Source organism: Sceloporus occidentalis, unplaced genomic scaffold (genome assembly GCF_023333645.1).
Source record: "Sceloporus occidentalis isolate IW3139 unplaced genomic scaffold, rSceOcc1.0.p SCAF_1, whole genome shotgun sequence".
In the NCBI taxonomy this organism is placed as follows: Eukaryota; Metazoa; Chordata; class Lepidosauria; order Squamata; family Phrynosomatidae; genus Sceloporus; species Sceloporus occidentalis.
Genome location: NW_028316981.1, coordinates 51,776,393 through 51,792,831, shown reverse-complemented (window position 1 = coordinate 51,792,831; position 16,439 = coordinate 51,776,393). Strand labels below are relative to the sequence as shown.

The 16,439-nt window shown below is 41.3% G+C and overlaps 1 protein-coding gene across 4 annotated transcripts in view; it reads left to right on the top strand.

Moving 5' to 3' along the window:
- CFAP100 (cilia and flagella associated protein 100) overlaps positions 1-16,439 on the top strand; it is a 49,298-nt gene that overhangs the window by 11,904 nt on the left and 20,955 nt on the right. For 3 of the 4 annotated variants that reach the window (XM_089521093.1, XM_089521103.1, XM_089521122.1), the window contains exons 3-9: positions 2,200-2,298; positions 4,128-4,234; positions 6,214-6,406; positions 8,365-8,432; positions 10,766-10,929; positions 12,035-12,115; positions 15,205-15,386. In XM_089521093.1, the coding sequence (XP_089377219.1) occupies positions 2,200-2,298; positions 4,128-4,234; positions 6,214-6,406; positions 8,365-8,432; positions 10,766-10,929; positions 12,035-12,115; positions 15,205-15,386 (894 nt within the window). Of the gene's footprint in view, positions 1-1,107; positions 1,153-2,199; positions 2,299-4,127; positions 4,235-6,213; positions 6,407-8,364; positions 8,433-10,765; positions 10,930-12,034; positions 12,116-15,204; positions 15,387-16,439 lie in introns of those variants that run through there. The other variant, XM_089521112.1, reaches the window with a different exon arrangement.

Here is a 16,439-nt window from a genome sequence, read left to right as displayed (position 1 = left end):
GTTATAATTCTGACTCTTTTTTGTCTGTAACGAAACGAAATCCCTTCTGGTACCTCCCATCTATATCGGATTTCATTCTCTCGCAGTGTTTTTGTCAGAAAAGCGTAATCTCTCCGTTTCCTCAAAATTGCACCAGGGACATCTTTCAGTATTTGAAGTTCCACCTCATCAACAACAAGCTTCGCTTCGAAATATCTTTGTAGTATCGTTTCTTTCATTTGGGTCCTCACGAAATAAATAACAATGTCCCTAGGGAGCTGCTTCTGCTTTGCCACCCAAGAGTTCACGCGAAAGACTTTGTCCAGTTCCCTTTCCATCGATTCTTTGTCTTTTCCAATGAATTCTGCTAGAATTTCCGTCATATTTTCAAAGATTTTTTCACCTTCTATTTCTGGCAACCCTCTGATTTTCAAACATCTTTCCCTCATCTTCTGTTCCCATATATTCCTCTCTTCTTGCATCTCTTTCCTTTTTTCTATTTCTTGTTTTAGTTTATCTTCCAATTCCTGATTTTTCTTTTCCATGACTTTCATTTTTGTTTTAACCTGTCTTACATCTGAAACAATTGATTTAATTGCTTGATTAATCTCTCCTATCTCTGTTCTGATTCCTTGTTTTATTTCTGTCTTCATTCTTTCCATGTCCTGTTTCAAGTCTTCCTTGTCCCTCTTCATATCCATTTTCAGATCCTCCTTATCCCTTTTCATGTCCTGTCTTATTAATCTCATTTCCTCCAATAACAATGTGTTTGCATCTTGAATTTTTGGAAGCTCCAGAGATGGCCTTCTTTGTATTTGAAGTTGCTGTTGCTGTTGTTGTAGTTTTAGTTGTTGTTGTCTTGTTCCTGTGGACATCTTCTCTTGTTAGATTTTACTTACTCAGCAAACTCTTTAATTCAGTGGAGGACTTCTACCCTACAGTATCTATCAATTCCCTATCTATTTTTTTTCCCCCCTATTTAAGTCTTTACTTATTTTCTGTACTTGCACCTTCACGCCACCAGGGGTCACTGCTGAACTTAGTTTCCTTTTTCCTTTGCTTCACTGGTCTCTTCCTTAATCTTTGTTCAGCCTTTTCCTCGCTTTCTCTTCCTGTTAGTGTTTTAAAGGGGAATGGTCTTTACAAGAAAATGGAGTGCAGGAAATAAGATAAGTAAATACAATTTACAGGATACAATTTATATCACACCCGCTTTCAAACCCTTCCCAACTATTCACTCCACCAACTTCTTCAGTCCCTCTTCCCCCTTTTATGCAGGCTTTGTTTAAAGTTTAAACTGTTCTCCGTTTTACTCTCTGCTTTTCCCCTCAAGCCTCTCCCTCTCAGTCTTCTAATTCCTCTCCACGCTCCCCAGCCTTTCTCTCCTCTCCTAGCTGAGCTTTTTAAAGAGCGCAAGATAGGCTTAATATGCAATAATGAAAGTATAATAACCTATGTATCACTGATTTCTTTATCCACGGATTCAAACATCTGCACAAAAATATTTTAAAAATATATAAATTCCAAAAAACAAAGCTTTATTTTGCCATTTTTATAAGGGACGCCAGTTTGCTATGCCATTGCATTTAATGGGACTTGAGCATCCATGGATTTTGCTATCCATGGAGGGGTGTCCTAGAACCAAACCCCAGCGGATACTAAGGGCCCACTGTACATATGTAGTGTGGAAGACAGTGAACAGGGACCCATTCACACTACAGAATTGTAGTGCTATTGTTCCACTTTAGTTGCTATGGTTCTGTCCCATGGAATCCTGGGATTGGCATTTTAGGAAAAGGCCTTAACCAGAGTACTCCAATGCCTGATGAAACTACAAACCCCAAAATTCCCTAGAATGGAACCATGGCTGTTAATGTGGAATAACAACACCATAATTTTGTAGTGTATCTGATCCTCGGTGCCCTGTGTGCCTGTTCAAACCTTAGCTGCAGATGGGTCCCTTTAAGACCCCTGCTTTCCCTTCTTAGGTCCTTCATTAATTGGTGGCACTTAGACCTCACAGCCCTTCAAACAGATGATGCATTCAGATATAGGATTGTTCTGTCCAGAGTACAGGATATGTGGTCACCTGAAGGCCTGTTGCTTGAGCTTTGATGCCAACATCTCAAATGCCATCTGTCCACCCTATACCCTTATAAATTGTTTCTGACTCCTGGTATATGGGCAACTAAGAGTGGGGTTTGATCTGCATTGGAACAGAATCAAGGCTGGAGTCACGGCTGGAGTCTCGGCAAACAGGAGATGTGTTTACCATTCCCTCAACAAAGTCTTTCTCTAGACAAGAAGCAGAAAAGCCAGGTAAGTTCCTCTCTGATTTTTGAGGTTAGTCCCTTTTCCCTTCTTTGTTTGGCTGTACAGCTGATATGGCTCTCCTAGCAGACTGCTGGATGATCTGTAGTAGACCAATGAAGGGTTCTAATTTCCAGTTATTTACAAGAGACAAGAATCTTGTGAACTATTGGAACTATCCCATGTGTGTCTGCTTTTTCTTTTATTTTCTTTTTTGAGGTTGGTATTCTCTTTCACCCTCCCACAACAAGGCCTCAAATTTGCCTCACAGGCCTCATATTTTTGCTGAGATTGCTCCCCTGAACAGCCATTCCATGGTCGGTGGAGAACGTGTGGGACTGGTGAAGCATCTGGCTGTGCCCTCTAGTCAGATGCAGACTAATAACATCATTTAACTGAGGCACTGGTAGTATATGATGCCATTCATTTGCATCTAGATATAGGGCATAGTCAGACACTTCTCTATTCCTCCTCCTACTTTTCATCAGCCATGGCATGGTTGTGCATCCTGGGAAGGTGATAATTGTGAGTCCAGGGGATGGTAAGAGGGAGCTGGACAATGTAGGATCTTGTGAATTTTGTAAGCAATGTGTGTTAATGTAGCACTCACCCACACACAAATTTTTACTAATTTTAAAATTTTAATTTGAACATTATTTATTGCATTTTTGTAAATCTTGTTTAGTGCAGGAACGGGGGTGGGTTATAGACCGCCGCTTTGAGGCGGTCTGCCGCCGCCGCCGTTTGCTCCGTAAGGGAGCCGTCGCAGCCACACCGCGCAGCTCCCTTACGGAGCAAAAAAGAAGCTCCAAAATGGAGCTTCTTTCTGCGGCGCCTCTGTGACGTCGCGAGGCGCCAGGGGCGCATTCGCAATGTCACAGGTGCTGCGACACGTTTGGACGCACAGTGTCCGATATGTAAAGATGGAGCCGGCCGTGTGGAACGGCTGGCGCCATATTGTACGGACAGAGTCTGTATTAGACCCAGGGGCGTCTAGAAGAGATGCCCCTTTTTTAAAATGGGACGTCCTGCGGATGTCCCAAGTGCCAGTCTGTAACCGGCCTAAGATTCTGATTCTGATACAAGAACCACACAAAAAAACACAAAACCCTAATCATTGCTGGTCTGTAATAGCTCAGAAGCAGATTTGTATTTTCTGTCCTACTGGTCAATATGAGAACTCAAATTAAAAAGAATAATGAATTCCAGAGCAGGGCGAGTGAAATGATGAAGGGTCTGGAAACTATGCCTTATGAGGAGAGACTAAGGGAGCTAGGTATGTTTAGACTGGAAAAGAGAAGGCTAACAGGTTATATGATATTTGTATTTGAAGGGGTGTCATATTGAGGATGGAGCAGACTTGTTTTCTGCTACTCCAGAGAATAGGACATGGAACAATGAATTCAAACTGGAAGAAAAGAGATTCTACCTCAACATTAAAAGGAACCTCCTGAGAACTTCCTGACAGAAGCTCTGTTTCAGAGTGGAACGCAGGTGGAATCTTCTTCTTTGGAGGTTTTTAAACAGAGGCTGGATAGCCATCTGTCGGGGGTGCTTTGATTATGAGTACCTGCATGGCAGGGGGTTGCACTAGCTGGCCCTTGTGGCCTCTTCCAACTCTGTGATTCCATGATTCTATGAATGCAGGCTTCATATAATGCAAAGTTCAGAAAAATTATTTTCTTGACCTACAACTTTGGCATTCTTTGCACTTTGGTCAAAAAGGAACTTTTCCAAGCTTTTGATGCCAGAGATGTGACGCTGTTATTTATCTGCTTGTTTTATTTATCGCAGTCAGTGCTGGTGCTGCTTGGCTAATGTCTTCCTGTTGCTTGCAGATGCTGCTCAGGAGTCAAAGGTGTATTTTGACAAAAACCCCTTTAAAATCCCATCGAATATTGATATCTTCTTATTGCGAGACCAACAGAGGGAAAAGGCAAAAGCGGTAGGTATGAATCACAAGAGATCCATGAAAGGAATTCTTCCTGATCTCAAGAGAGTGGGTGTCAGTACAAAAGTGTGAACTCCCCCCACCCAAAAAAGTGTCTACTTGCACCCATATCAGCAGTGAATGAGAAACATGTTCCTTCTCCAGATATTGTTGGAATTCATCTCCATAAGCATTAATTCACATAATTAATATTTAAGGATGATGTGAATGGCAATACAGCCAGCACAAGAGAGCATGTCCCCATCCCTGTCTGGAAGCAAATAACAGGAATTATGCATTGATACAGTGCAATTTTTAATATACAAAAAGGAATCTCTGAGTTTATTGGAGTTTGTCCACACTACACAGTTGTAGCACTTTGATCCCACTTTAATTGTCATGGCTCCATCCTATGGAATCCTGGGATTTGTTGTTTCATAAGGTACCTAGAATTCTCTGACAGAGTTTTCTAATACTGAAGTTCTTGAAAGTGCGCTAGAAAATTCTAACCATCCTTCTCCAAATTACAAATTCCTCAAAATGGAGTTATGGCAGGTAAAGGGGTATCAAACTGATATAATCATGCAATGTGGGTTCACTCTTCAATACAGAGTAGGATACAATAGTTATTATTTGATTGGGCTGGATGTGATATAAAGAAAGAAGCAGTTTAAGGATCAAGTTGAGTGTGTGTGAGTGGAGTGACGAGAGTTGGTTAAGAAAAAAATGGAAAACCAGTGATTCCATCTATAATATTTTGGTTTCTGTCTGGCATGAATTTCAAGGATCGCTTATGACAGGGGTGGGCAACTGCCAGAGGTTGGGGTTGCATCCGATAGAACCTTATTAATTAATTAACTAATTTATTTACTGACTGACTTTATTTATATGTCACCTTTCTCCCAGGCCAGGACCCAAGGTGGCTTCCATGAAAACAAATTAAAAATCTTTACCAAAAATAATAAAACCAATCTTAAAACACCACATAAAAACACTTGGATAGTGTTTGGATAGACACACTGACCATAGGCCCTAACTCTTGAATTAACTGGGGGAGTGGCCCAAACGTTCCCCAAGGAGGCATAGGGAGCCATATTTTGCCAGATATGGAGTGCTGCTTGGCTAATGCAATGTGATGGTGCTCAGCTAATGTAATTTGAACCTCTGGTGGGCTCAAAGAGAGCATAGGTGGCCACATGTAGGCCATTGATTTCACTTTCCTCATCCCAGCCTTATAGACAATGGATCTGAAAAGGTATTTCTTTAGAATGCTAATTGTTGGTTTTAAGATTTCAATAAGCAGAGCTATGAAGTATGTGCCTGAGGCCACACTGCCTGCCTCTCAAGGCATGTGTCATTCTGTGAGAATGGAGTTTATAAAAAAAAACTTAATCTGTGGTTTCTAAGCATGGTGTGTCAATGCTGGAATGGAAAAGAGCCAAGGAGCTAATTTTGCTCTTTGCTTTCTGTAGGAAAACCTTTGTTTCTATGAATTCTCCTCCCTGTGGAAATTTCTTTGCTGCTATAATTCTCCTAGATGAAGAACAGAGAGCTGTCAGAATGCTGATGCTGTGAACACCATCCTAGACTTAGACTGCATATGTATGATATGAACCTGATATGGCAGAAATGCCATATGCTTCTGGTGTCCAAATCCTGGATAAGCCCCAGAACCTGAAACATCTTGCAATTTGGGAATGAATAACACATGTATATTCTCATAAGCAATATAAGGGCATCCGTTTCTGTCTCAATTATATTATTTTGCTGTATAGGGCATGAAGTGATGGCTGGTTGCTCCCACGTACTTGAAGTGTTAGTTTTACTGTTATAGGAGCTTAAATCTACAGCGCTATATAAATAAAGCATAATAATAATAATAAGTTGCGGATAGGGTACAGCAGCTTGGACAGTTCCTTCAGTGTTTGCAATATGATCTTTTCACTGTCACTTGAAAACTGGACAGAGCTAGCCATCTATCCCATTATCTCTAGGAGCGAGAGCGAAGGAAGACACTGAAGGTCCATGAAAAGATGACTTGCTCCACTCTGCAGAATACCAAGCACTCTGGGTTCAAGAAAGAGATCCAGATGGAAGAAGAAGCTGAGGACAAAGAGCTGGCAGCAGAAGCAGAACGGCTTAAAGCTCTGCGAGAAAGCATCTCATGGAAGATAGCAATCACCAAAGGTAGCCAAGAGAACTTTCCAGAAAACAGCCATATCACAGGACAGGTCAGGCTCAGAAGCCTTTTCTATTGGAAACTGTGCATTCAGTCTAGTGAAAGCCAGTGACTCCAATGCCAGTGGGGCAGTGAATCTAATCTGGGATTTATTCCAAATTTAAAAAGAGGTATCCATAATGTTGAAACTGTTTTGCTAAGAAGGTTCAGTACCATGAATCACTCTTTAAAGAGCAAAAACCAAAGCAGAACCACTGTTCCACTACCTTTGGAGCCACTAGACATAAGTTTCCAGGTTTTGCTCCAGTTTGCAGAAATTAGGGAGTCAGATTTTCTGGACTGAGGTTCTTGGATTTCTTTGTTACTAGTAAGGCTGATGACACGTCTGCCATTCCCACTTGAACTTTCCTTTCTCCTCCACGTTTAGCAGCAATGTGGTATGCGTGTGTGTTATTCATGGATTTAGTAGCTGAGAGGAAGAATGGATGATCCCAGTAACAATCTATTATTGTGAAGCTATTACTGTTGTAATATTTGTAGTTAATGGAGTAGACATTATGAGGAGGAATGGGTGTTACCAGGCACCATATATCCTTGGTATCTTCTGGGATTTGGTTCCAGGAACCCACCCCCATCCTCATGGACAACAAAATCCATGGATGATCAAGTCCCATTATATGCAATGGTGTAGTAAAATAGCAAAATCAAGGTGTGCTTTTTGGATTTGTGTGTGCATGTGTAATATTTTCAAGCCATGAGTGGTGGAATCTGTGGAACCCATGGATACAGAGGGGCAACTGTATCATTGTGAAGGTATCACCACTGTAGTATGGTGTACTGGTTTGAGTGTTGTAGTACAGCTCTGGAGACCAGGGGTTGATTCCTAGCTTGTCCAAGAAACCAACTAGGTGACTTTGGGCTAGTCACATGCTCTCAGCCTTAGAGGAAGGCAATGGCAAACCTCGTCTGAATAAATTTTGCCAAGAAAACCCCATGATACATTTGCCTTAGGGTCACCATAAATTGGAAATGATTTGAAGGCTTACAACAACAACAAATCACCACTGTAATATGTTGGTAAGGCTTGGTCTTACATGGGCTAAGGAGAGCAAATAGCTTTTTAAAAGGTATGCTGTTGGAGATGATGAGTGCTAGAACTAATTTTTTGATAACCATCAGCAGAATTGTCCAGGTTTTTTTTTTTTTTTTTTTTTTTTTTTTGGAGTCTCCTTGTGAGACCAACATGATAGGCAGAATGGCCATTACAGATTACAAAAAAATTCCTCTATAGGGTGGGATGGGAGATGCTTCTGCTTATCCCCCCCCCCCCCGACTCTCCTATTTTTTCCCTGCTTAGAACGATAAATACCTACATGTCTACCTTATGAAGAGAGGAAAAAAAACAGTTTTGGGGAAGGATAATTTTGGGGAGGAAAATGTCTGGATGGAAAACAGTTAAGTGGCATATGTGCACTCTGCCTCATGGTTGAGTCAGTGAGCTATGTGCCAGATAAAAAGTCACCATCAGCAGGATAGCAGTGTGGTCTAGCAAAAGTATTCTGTGAGCTTACCTCTGAGGTAAAAGTTAGGCAGAATATGAGCAGCAGTAGAGGTCTAGGAAATGCAGAAGAATTTATGTCAGTAAAACACCCCACCACCACCACCAAAAAAAGCTTCAAAACATCTAGAAGTAATTTCCTGGCCCCAGGCCATCACTTCCAGGCTGGCAAAAATGGTGGTGTGGCCCACTGAGAGTTCTGAAGCCCTTTAAATGGCCCTCCAGCCCTTGGTTTATGGTAATGGGAAGGGATTTGCAATCCATGTTGCACCTTAATTCCCAGGGCAGGCATTTCTCACCATCTCAGTGAATTGATCAATGGTTCTGAAACACATTAACACAGTCTTGCACTTAATGTCTTTGACTATTCTTGCTTGCACAATTGTCCTTATCCTCCTTTTTCCCCAGATCAAGTTGTAGAAAAAGAGCCCATTCATGACTACATCAATCAGAAACGACAGATGTTCTTGCTGCAGGTATTGGATTGTAATTTTTGGGAGACCCACTTTTGGGCCAATAGACAACTGGCTTCATGTATCCTCTTTGATTATCAGGCCTCATGATTGGTTTTGAGAGGTCAATGCTAGTTGAGATTGTCTTAGAAATAAAAATAAATAAAGTAGAACTGATTTTTAGTTCCTGACTTTTGAGGGGGAGAAGAGTAGGTTACAAATGTAAAATGAAGTGGAGGTGCTAACTTCCAACCTGCCAGGAACTTTTCTGAGATGAAGGGCTTTTCAAGATGTGCTACATTCTGAGCTGATACAATACTGAGAAGACTATGACACTTCAACTGTTGCCATCATGTAAGGAACTGTGGGTTCTTCTACAGAAGCCCTTTGGGGAGGGTGGGGACAAGAAAAAGAAATGTCTCTAGTGAGAAGAAGAACAATATATTTATTGGAATAAATTCAGCATTTGTATTCTGTGGATAGAAGAACTCTGTAAAGTTGCCTCTTCCCTCCTGCTGCCAGTATCCCAAATGGCCAGGGCCCGCTGCAGCTTTGTGTAGCATTTTCATGGAATAAGAGGGCTGCTGCATGGAGAAGGGAGCAAATCTATCTCAGCTAGCCTTGAGCCAAACACTGTAACTTGGAGGAAGAGCCCATTCTATCCCATGTTTCTGTGAAAAGAATTTGAAGTCTGAGGGTTGCCCATGCTCAACCTGACTGAAATCTAGGTGTGATTGCCATGTGAGAAGAGAACTGTCTGTGACACTCTTCTCACAAATAACAAGCATATTTTTAACAGCTCTTGAGAGTTAATCTGTCAAAAGTAACACTTCTAATTAAACTCTCATATTTCAGAGTTGATGGGGTTTTTTTAAAAAAAAATCTGACTTTGGAGGCTAAACAGCGTTAGCCCTGGTTAGTACTTGGATGGGAGGTGATCAATGAATACAAGGTACTTTCTTTCAGAGAAAGAAACTGGCAAAACTACTTCTGAGTATTCCTTGTCTAAGAAAACTATAAAATTCATGGGGTTGCCATTAATCGAGAGCTGACTTGAAGGCACACAAATACCTACAGACATACACAGCACTAAAATGTCATATCTTACCTGGTGCATGAAGATTAAGCAAGCGAAGGGGTCGAAATGAGGCCATTGACTCCGAATAAGAATTCTGCTCCCCTCAAAAAGAAAGTTTATTCCTGTTTTCCCCTAATTTCCAGCATTACTGAGTAAGACATTGAAATTTGTTCACATCAAGAACTAATAAAGTCATTTATCTGTGTCATTTTTGTGCTGCTAAGTTAGCCAGCTAGTTTATCCATAAGAGCTACAGGCAACTGTTTTCAACCAATCACTTATAGATAAAGTCTTCATCTTTTTCCAGTACAGTTTACATTCTAATCTTGTTGGAGGTTTTTTAAAAGAGGCTGGTTGGCCACCTGTCAGGACTGCTTTGATTGTATATTTCTGCATGGTGGGGGATTGGATTGGATGGTCCTTGTGATATCATCCAACTCTATGATTCTATGCACTCTTGTATTTGCTGTGTTCACATGCCTCTGTTAATGTCACCTTCCCCTTTTCTTTGCATGCCTAAACTCTATTTCTAAATGCTCAACTAAAGTTTTAAATTACTTCAATTCTAGAAATTTGGGACAGAAGGAAAATTTCATTTGAAATGGCAGAATTCTTATTTTGATGGGGCAATGCCTTCATTTTGCCCCTTCTGTAGTTACTTCTTTGGGATTGAGGGAAATGAATGGCCTAGAAACTATTTCTAGCTGATAGCAAAAGGTGCCACACGATTGCTTCCCCAACTTTCTTTCCATACTTTTTATACCAGTCATTATATTAATTTGAAAAACTAACATTGTTACAGTCTCTTTGCCCTGCTTCTAAAGTAACATGCTATGTCTGGCATTGTTACTTCTGATGTGTTACTTCCAATTTCCAAAGACCAACAAAAACATTAAGAGGACTTTGCCATTTGCAGGATAGAGGTAGATTAGGACAGTTCTGCAAAACATATTTTTGATTGAGGAAAATACATTTGAACAGCACTTCAAAAACTTCATGGGAGTAAGTATGAGGAGATGGGTTCTTGGTCTTGCCACATATGTTTTTTGCACTACTTTAGATGGCTCATTGAGTATGTTTGTTTGTTTGAATTTCTTTCTCTACCTGTCTTCCAAGGTTTGCTTTACTATGAAGACCATCAAATGTAAATAATTAGCCAAGCCAAAAATCCTAGCCAACAGTTATGCAGAACCTCCCTATTGAATTGCTTCCCTCTTTTTTCGTCTTCCTTTCTCCCCATTCCCCTCTCTCTTTCATTCTTTGTTGGCTTACATTTTAGTATGCTGTAACTGTAAAAAAAGATGAAATTCAGAAACTAGAAAATCTGGCAATTGAAGAAGAAGCCAAGCTGGAAAAAGCAGAGGAAGAACTAGAGAGGGACGCTGCCATGTTTGATGAGTTCCTGAAGGAGAATGACAAAAATTCTGCCCAAGCCCTGAAAATGTAACGGTAGCACTTGAGCTCTATATGCTAGCACTTGAGGGGAAGGAAATATGTGGCCATCCAAGTTCTGTTGTACTATAGTCCCATTAATCCTGTAGCCTGTATAGCTGAAAGTGAGGAATCAAGAACTTCAGACCGACAACATATGGAAGGCAATACATTTTCTCATCATTGTTCTAACATAAGGAGAAATTATTGCTGGTTGTTGGAAGTGGGGAAGTAGTGAATGAGCTGAATGAGGCAAATGGTCCCTTTGAGTCCAGTCCCCCCCCCCCCACCTTGCAATTTGAAAGGAAAGGGTTTATGAGACAAACATGAATACTCTCTGTGTGTGTGTAAAACCTCAGGTGACTTGTATATATACAGTATATATCTGTTCATATACCCGTTCTTCACTGTACATAATAAATGAAATAAAAACGTTTGGGTACTTTCAAAGAAGAGTTATAATTTGATTGGGGATGGGAGAAGGAGTCATGGCACCTCAGTATCATCCCAGTAGATTTCCTTTACACCTACATATTCCTTGTCCTTTACAACTACACATTCCATGTCCAAATACTGTGTTCCCTCATTCAAAAAAGAGAACAGCAAAGCTGCTAAACTTTGCTGTTCTTTAACCATCACCTCTTTTTTTGAATGAGAGAAAACAATAATTGGACTTGGAATATGTAGTTGTAAAAACCAGTCTAACATTTAGAGAATAGTAAAGCTGCTAAACTGTCTTTGTTGTTCTCTAAATGTTATACTGGTTTTACACACGCACACACGCACACACACCAAAGAGGAAGTGTATGTAGAGACTATGAGTTGGACTCACATAGGTTCACAGCAAGATCATAGGTGCCTGAAGGGTACATACTATATGGATGGGAATTAAGAGATGGTTTTATCACTGCGTGGTTGTCCCCCTGCAGTGATTTCCAGTAAAACTACTCCCAATGGATGTGTGCCCACACACAAAATCTAGATGGAGAAGGTTGAGGGGGAGGGTATATCCTTAAGCAACTGTCTCTGTCTTTGAAGGCCATTCCTTTTTTCTGTCATTACTTTCCTCTTGCCACCCTTGTGCCCCTAACTACCACATTTCTGCCTTCTTTTGTAGTGCTGAAAAAGAAACCAAAGCCAAACTGGAGAAAATAATTGAGATCCGGGAACTGACAGCACAAATGATGAACCTCCAAAGGTAGCAATAGTTCAGAAAAATATCACAAGTGTATATCTTATTCCAATTTGGGATTTATTTGTTTTTGTCCCTGGTGGATATACAGAAGTACTGATATGCATAGTGGCTAGTTGTGCAACTTCACAGAGGTAGATTGAGTGCCAGAAATTTGGGGGGATGGGTGGAGTGGGGGGAATCTCAGTGAAATCCAGAGCCTGGAGAAGAGACAGTTCAAATATGATATGTCCTATTTAACTATTTGAAGGGGTGTCACACACTAGAACACAGAACAATGGATACAAGCTACAGGAAAAGAGATTCCACCTCAACATTAGGAGGAATTTCCTGACAGCAAGAGCTGTTGAGCAGTGGAACACACTCCCTCAGAGAGTGGTGGAGTCTCCTTCATTAGAGGTTTTTAAACAGAGGCTGGATGGCCATGCATTGATTGTGATTTCCTGCATGGCAGGGGATTGGACTGGATGGCCCTTGTGGTTTCTATGATTCAATGATTCTATTATTTTTTTGATGTGTAACCTATACTCTGGAAAGAGGCCACTGTCAGGACAAATACAAAAAAACCAGAATAATTTTCATTGGCCATGGGTTCAGACAGGAATGCATTTTAATCACCCTGTCTGTTTAATTATACACAAAACAAATCGAACTGAAAGTGTGATTAGAAAAAAGAGGTGCAGAAATTGGAGGAAGAAACAACAATAATTTAAGATATGCAGATAATGCCTTACTAGCAAAGTCTTGGAGCTACTACTAAAGAAAGTCAAGGAAGAAAGATCAAAGGCACATTTACAGTTGAATATTAAGAAAACAAACATAATAACCACAAATGATTTACATAACTTTAAAGCCGACAATGAAAACATTGAGATAGTGAAAGATTTCCTGTACCTTGGCTCAGTCATTAATCAAAATAGAGACACAAAACAAATTAAACAGAAAGTAGGATTAGATTCGGAGAAAGGACGTGTGAAAATTGGAGGAAGAAACATTTCAGATGTGCAAATAACACCAAATTACTAGCAGAAAACAGTGAAGACTTTGTACAATTACTGATGCAAATTAAGGAAGAAAAAGCAGGACATAGCTGAATATTAAGAAATCAAAAATAATGACCACAACAGATTTAAGTAACTTTAAAATAGGTGATGAAAACGTGAAAATTATTAGAGATTTTCTGTACCTTGACTCAATCATTAATCAAAATGGAAGCTGTAGTAAAGAAGTCAGAAAACGACTAGACTTGGATGAAGAAACTAAATAAGATCCTCAAGTGTAAAGATATATCAGTACCAACATCAAGATCATCCATGCAATGGAATTTCATTTACTGTTTGCGGATGTAAATGCTGAAGAAAACTGAGGAAGAAAAAAATTAACTCATTTAAAATTTGGTGCTTCAAGAGTGTTTTAGAGATTCCATGGTCTGCCAAAAGACAGTTGAAATGGTCCAAAATATTTTACAAGAACCTCTCCCTAGAAGCCAAAACTACTACACTACTACAGAATTACTAAAGCTGTTGTGCCTTGGACATACCATGAGACAACATGAGTAATAGGAAAAGACAATATTGCTGGGGGGAAATGGAAGGCAGTATGAAAAGAAGACCACATTACAGGCTGATTGACTCAGTCAAGGAAACCACTACCCAGAATGAGGACGATCTGAGCAAAGCTGAAAAACCAAGGTGCTTTTGGAGGTCTCTTATTCATAGGGTCAGCATGATTCAAAGTCAGCTTGACCAAGCTTTTATAAAACAAAATGTATATATAATTTTTTTAGAAAATATGTTATTTTTCTTTGTATTAAGTACTATTCTATAAACTGCTATGAATAATAATAATAAAAAACCAAAGTCAGCTTGACCACAAATAACAAAGTATCCCCATCTCTGGTGACTAGTGTCTTCTTAGGCTGAAGTAATGTCCCATACCATGGCCTGCCATTGTGTTAGTGACATACACAGAAGAAACCAAGCATTATATCTGTTTATGTACAGTAGGGTTTGATTCCAGGAATCATAGAATCATAGAATTTTAAAATCATAGGGCCATATCACATGCAGGGACTTACGTGGGCGAAACGTCATCCAAACGTTGCAGAAACGTTGCGGCAACGCCAGGGATGTGACCATCCCTGGCTCTTTTAAAGTGTAATTGAGGCTTCCCACTATGTTCCCATAATGGAATCGTTCATGGGAAAGCCAGGAGGAGCCATTTTCTGAATAATGGGATATTCCATTATTCAGAAAATGGCTTCCTTGTGAACAATTCCATGACGGGAACATAGCGGAAAGCCTCAATTACACTTTAAAATTGTGATGGATGGTCACATCCCTGGCGTTTCTGCAATATTTCTGCAATGTTTAGATGATGTTTCTCCCATGTGTGATAAGGTCAATAGAGTTGGAAGAGACCTTAAGGACCATCCAGGTCAACCCCCTGCCATGCAGGAACTCACAATGAAAGCATGCCCAACAGATGGCCATCCAGCCTCTGTTTAAAGATCTCCAAAGAAGGAGACTCCACCACTCTCTGAGGGAGTGGGTTCCACCATCGAACAGCTCTTACTGTCAGGAAGTTCCTCCTAATGTTGAGATGGAATCTCTTTTCCTGGAGCTTGCATCCATTGTTCTGTGTTCTAGACTGTCTCCCTGAGCTACTACCTTCTGCCCACCCCATGGCCATTCAGTGGCAGGCAAGGATGGCAGGTGGGCGAAAGAACAGAAGTTAAACAGAGAGACAGCTAGCTCCATTCCTGGGTAAGAAATAAATATGATGGTGGTGGTGGCAATGAAAATCTTAAGCAAACCACTCTGAGTCTTCATATTTTAGGGAGAGGTAGATTTCCACATGTTTATGTATACACTGTATTCATTTTCCTGTTGGGAGACAGTAGCATTGTGATGCAACAGTTTGCTGCTGCTGTAGAAAATTTAGTAGTTGCTGCTGAAATTAAAAGCCCTCTCTCTATTTTTGATTTTCCAGGAGTGTAGGCTTTCTCTATCCAGAAAGCCCTTTCTCTCTTCAGAGCTGCACTGGAAATGATCCCTTGTGGTGTGATACTAACATGATTTATTGTTCCCCTCCAGTGAGATAGCCAGGTTTGAGGACACTTTGCAGGAGTATGTGGTATTTAAGGACTTCCTCTACCAGCTGTCCCCTAAGGACTGGCGGGAAGATTATGAAAAGCGGCAGATAAAAGAAAAAGAAAAAATAGTGAAAATAACTCCTGGTCTGATGGATGACAAACCTGCACTGATACCATCAAAAAGTAAGCATTACAGCAAAAAAGGCTCCATTCTTTTCTTGCTGTCACTTACAGGGAACCCTGGTGGTGCAGTGGTTAAATGCTGGTACTGCAGCCATAATGTTGTGAGTTCAATCCCTGCAGGGCTCCAAGGTTGATTCAGCCTTCCATCCTTTCATAATCAGTAAAATGTGTACCCAGCTTGTTGGGGGCAATTGGGTTATAGATTGTAAACCGCTTAGAGCAGTGATGGCGAACCTTTCTTGGTTCACGTGCCGGGGTAGGGCTTCTTCCCCTGGGGGCAGGGACCGTGTGCCGGGGGCGTGGCTTACACCCTGGGGGCGGGGACAGTGTGTCAGGGGGCGGGGCTTTCTGCTCTCCAGGGGCAGGGCTTCTCCCCCCACCCTTTCCCTGGCCTCCAGCTGGGGCCCCTTCTCCTGCCCTCCTCGCCTCCCCAAACCCATGGCAGCGCAGCCATGGGTCTGGGAGGGCGAGCGGGGGAAGGAGAAGCCGGCATGGGGCCCCTTCTCCTGCCCTCCTCGCCTCCCCAAACCCACGGCAGCTCTGCCTTGGGCCTGGGAAGGGCAGCAAGGAAGGAGAAGTGGGCAAGGGCCGTTTCTCCTTCCTTCCTCCCTTTCACAAACCGAAGGCAGCGGTTTGTAGATGCAGATTTTTTCAGATAGTCTCTTTAGTCCCTGAAAATATTCCATAGAGGGATGAGGGACACTATTGAATGGGGTAGGCGGTGAAGATAGCCAGCTTCGTATAGTGGTTTCAGTGTTTGATTATGACTCTGGAAACCAGTGTTCAAACTCCTGCTTGGCCATGGAACCCCACTGGATGACCTTGTGCAAATCTCACTCTCTCAGCCCTAGACGAAGGCAAGGGCAAACCCCTCTGAACAAATCTTGCCAAGTAAACCCCATCATAGGTTCACCTTAGAGTCACCGTAAGTTGGAAACAACTTGAAGGCACACAACAGCAACAAGGTTGTGATAAGCATAAGAAGAGCCGTGCTGGGTGAAACTGAAGGTCTGTCTACCTAGTCCAACATTCTGGTCCCATAGTGGCCCACTA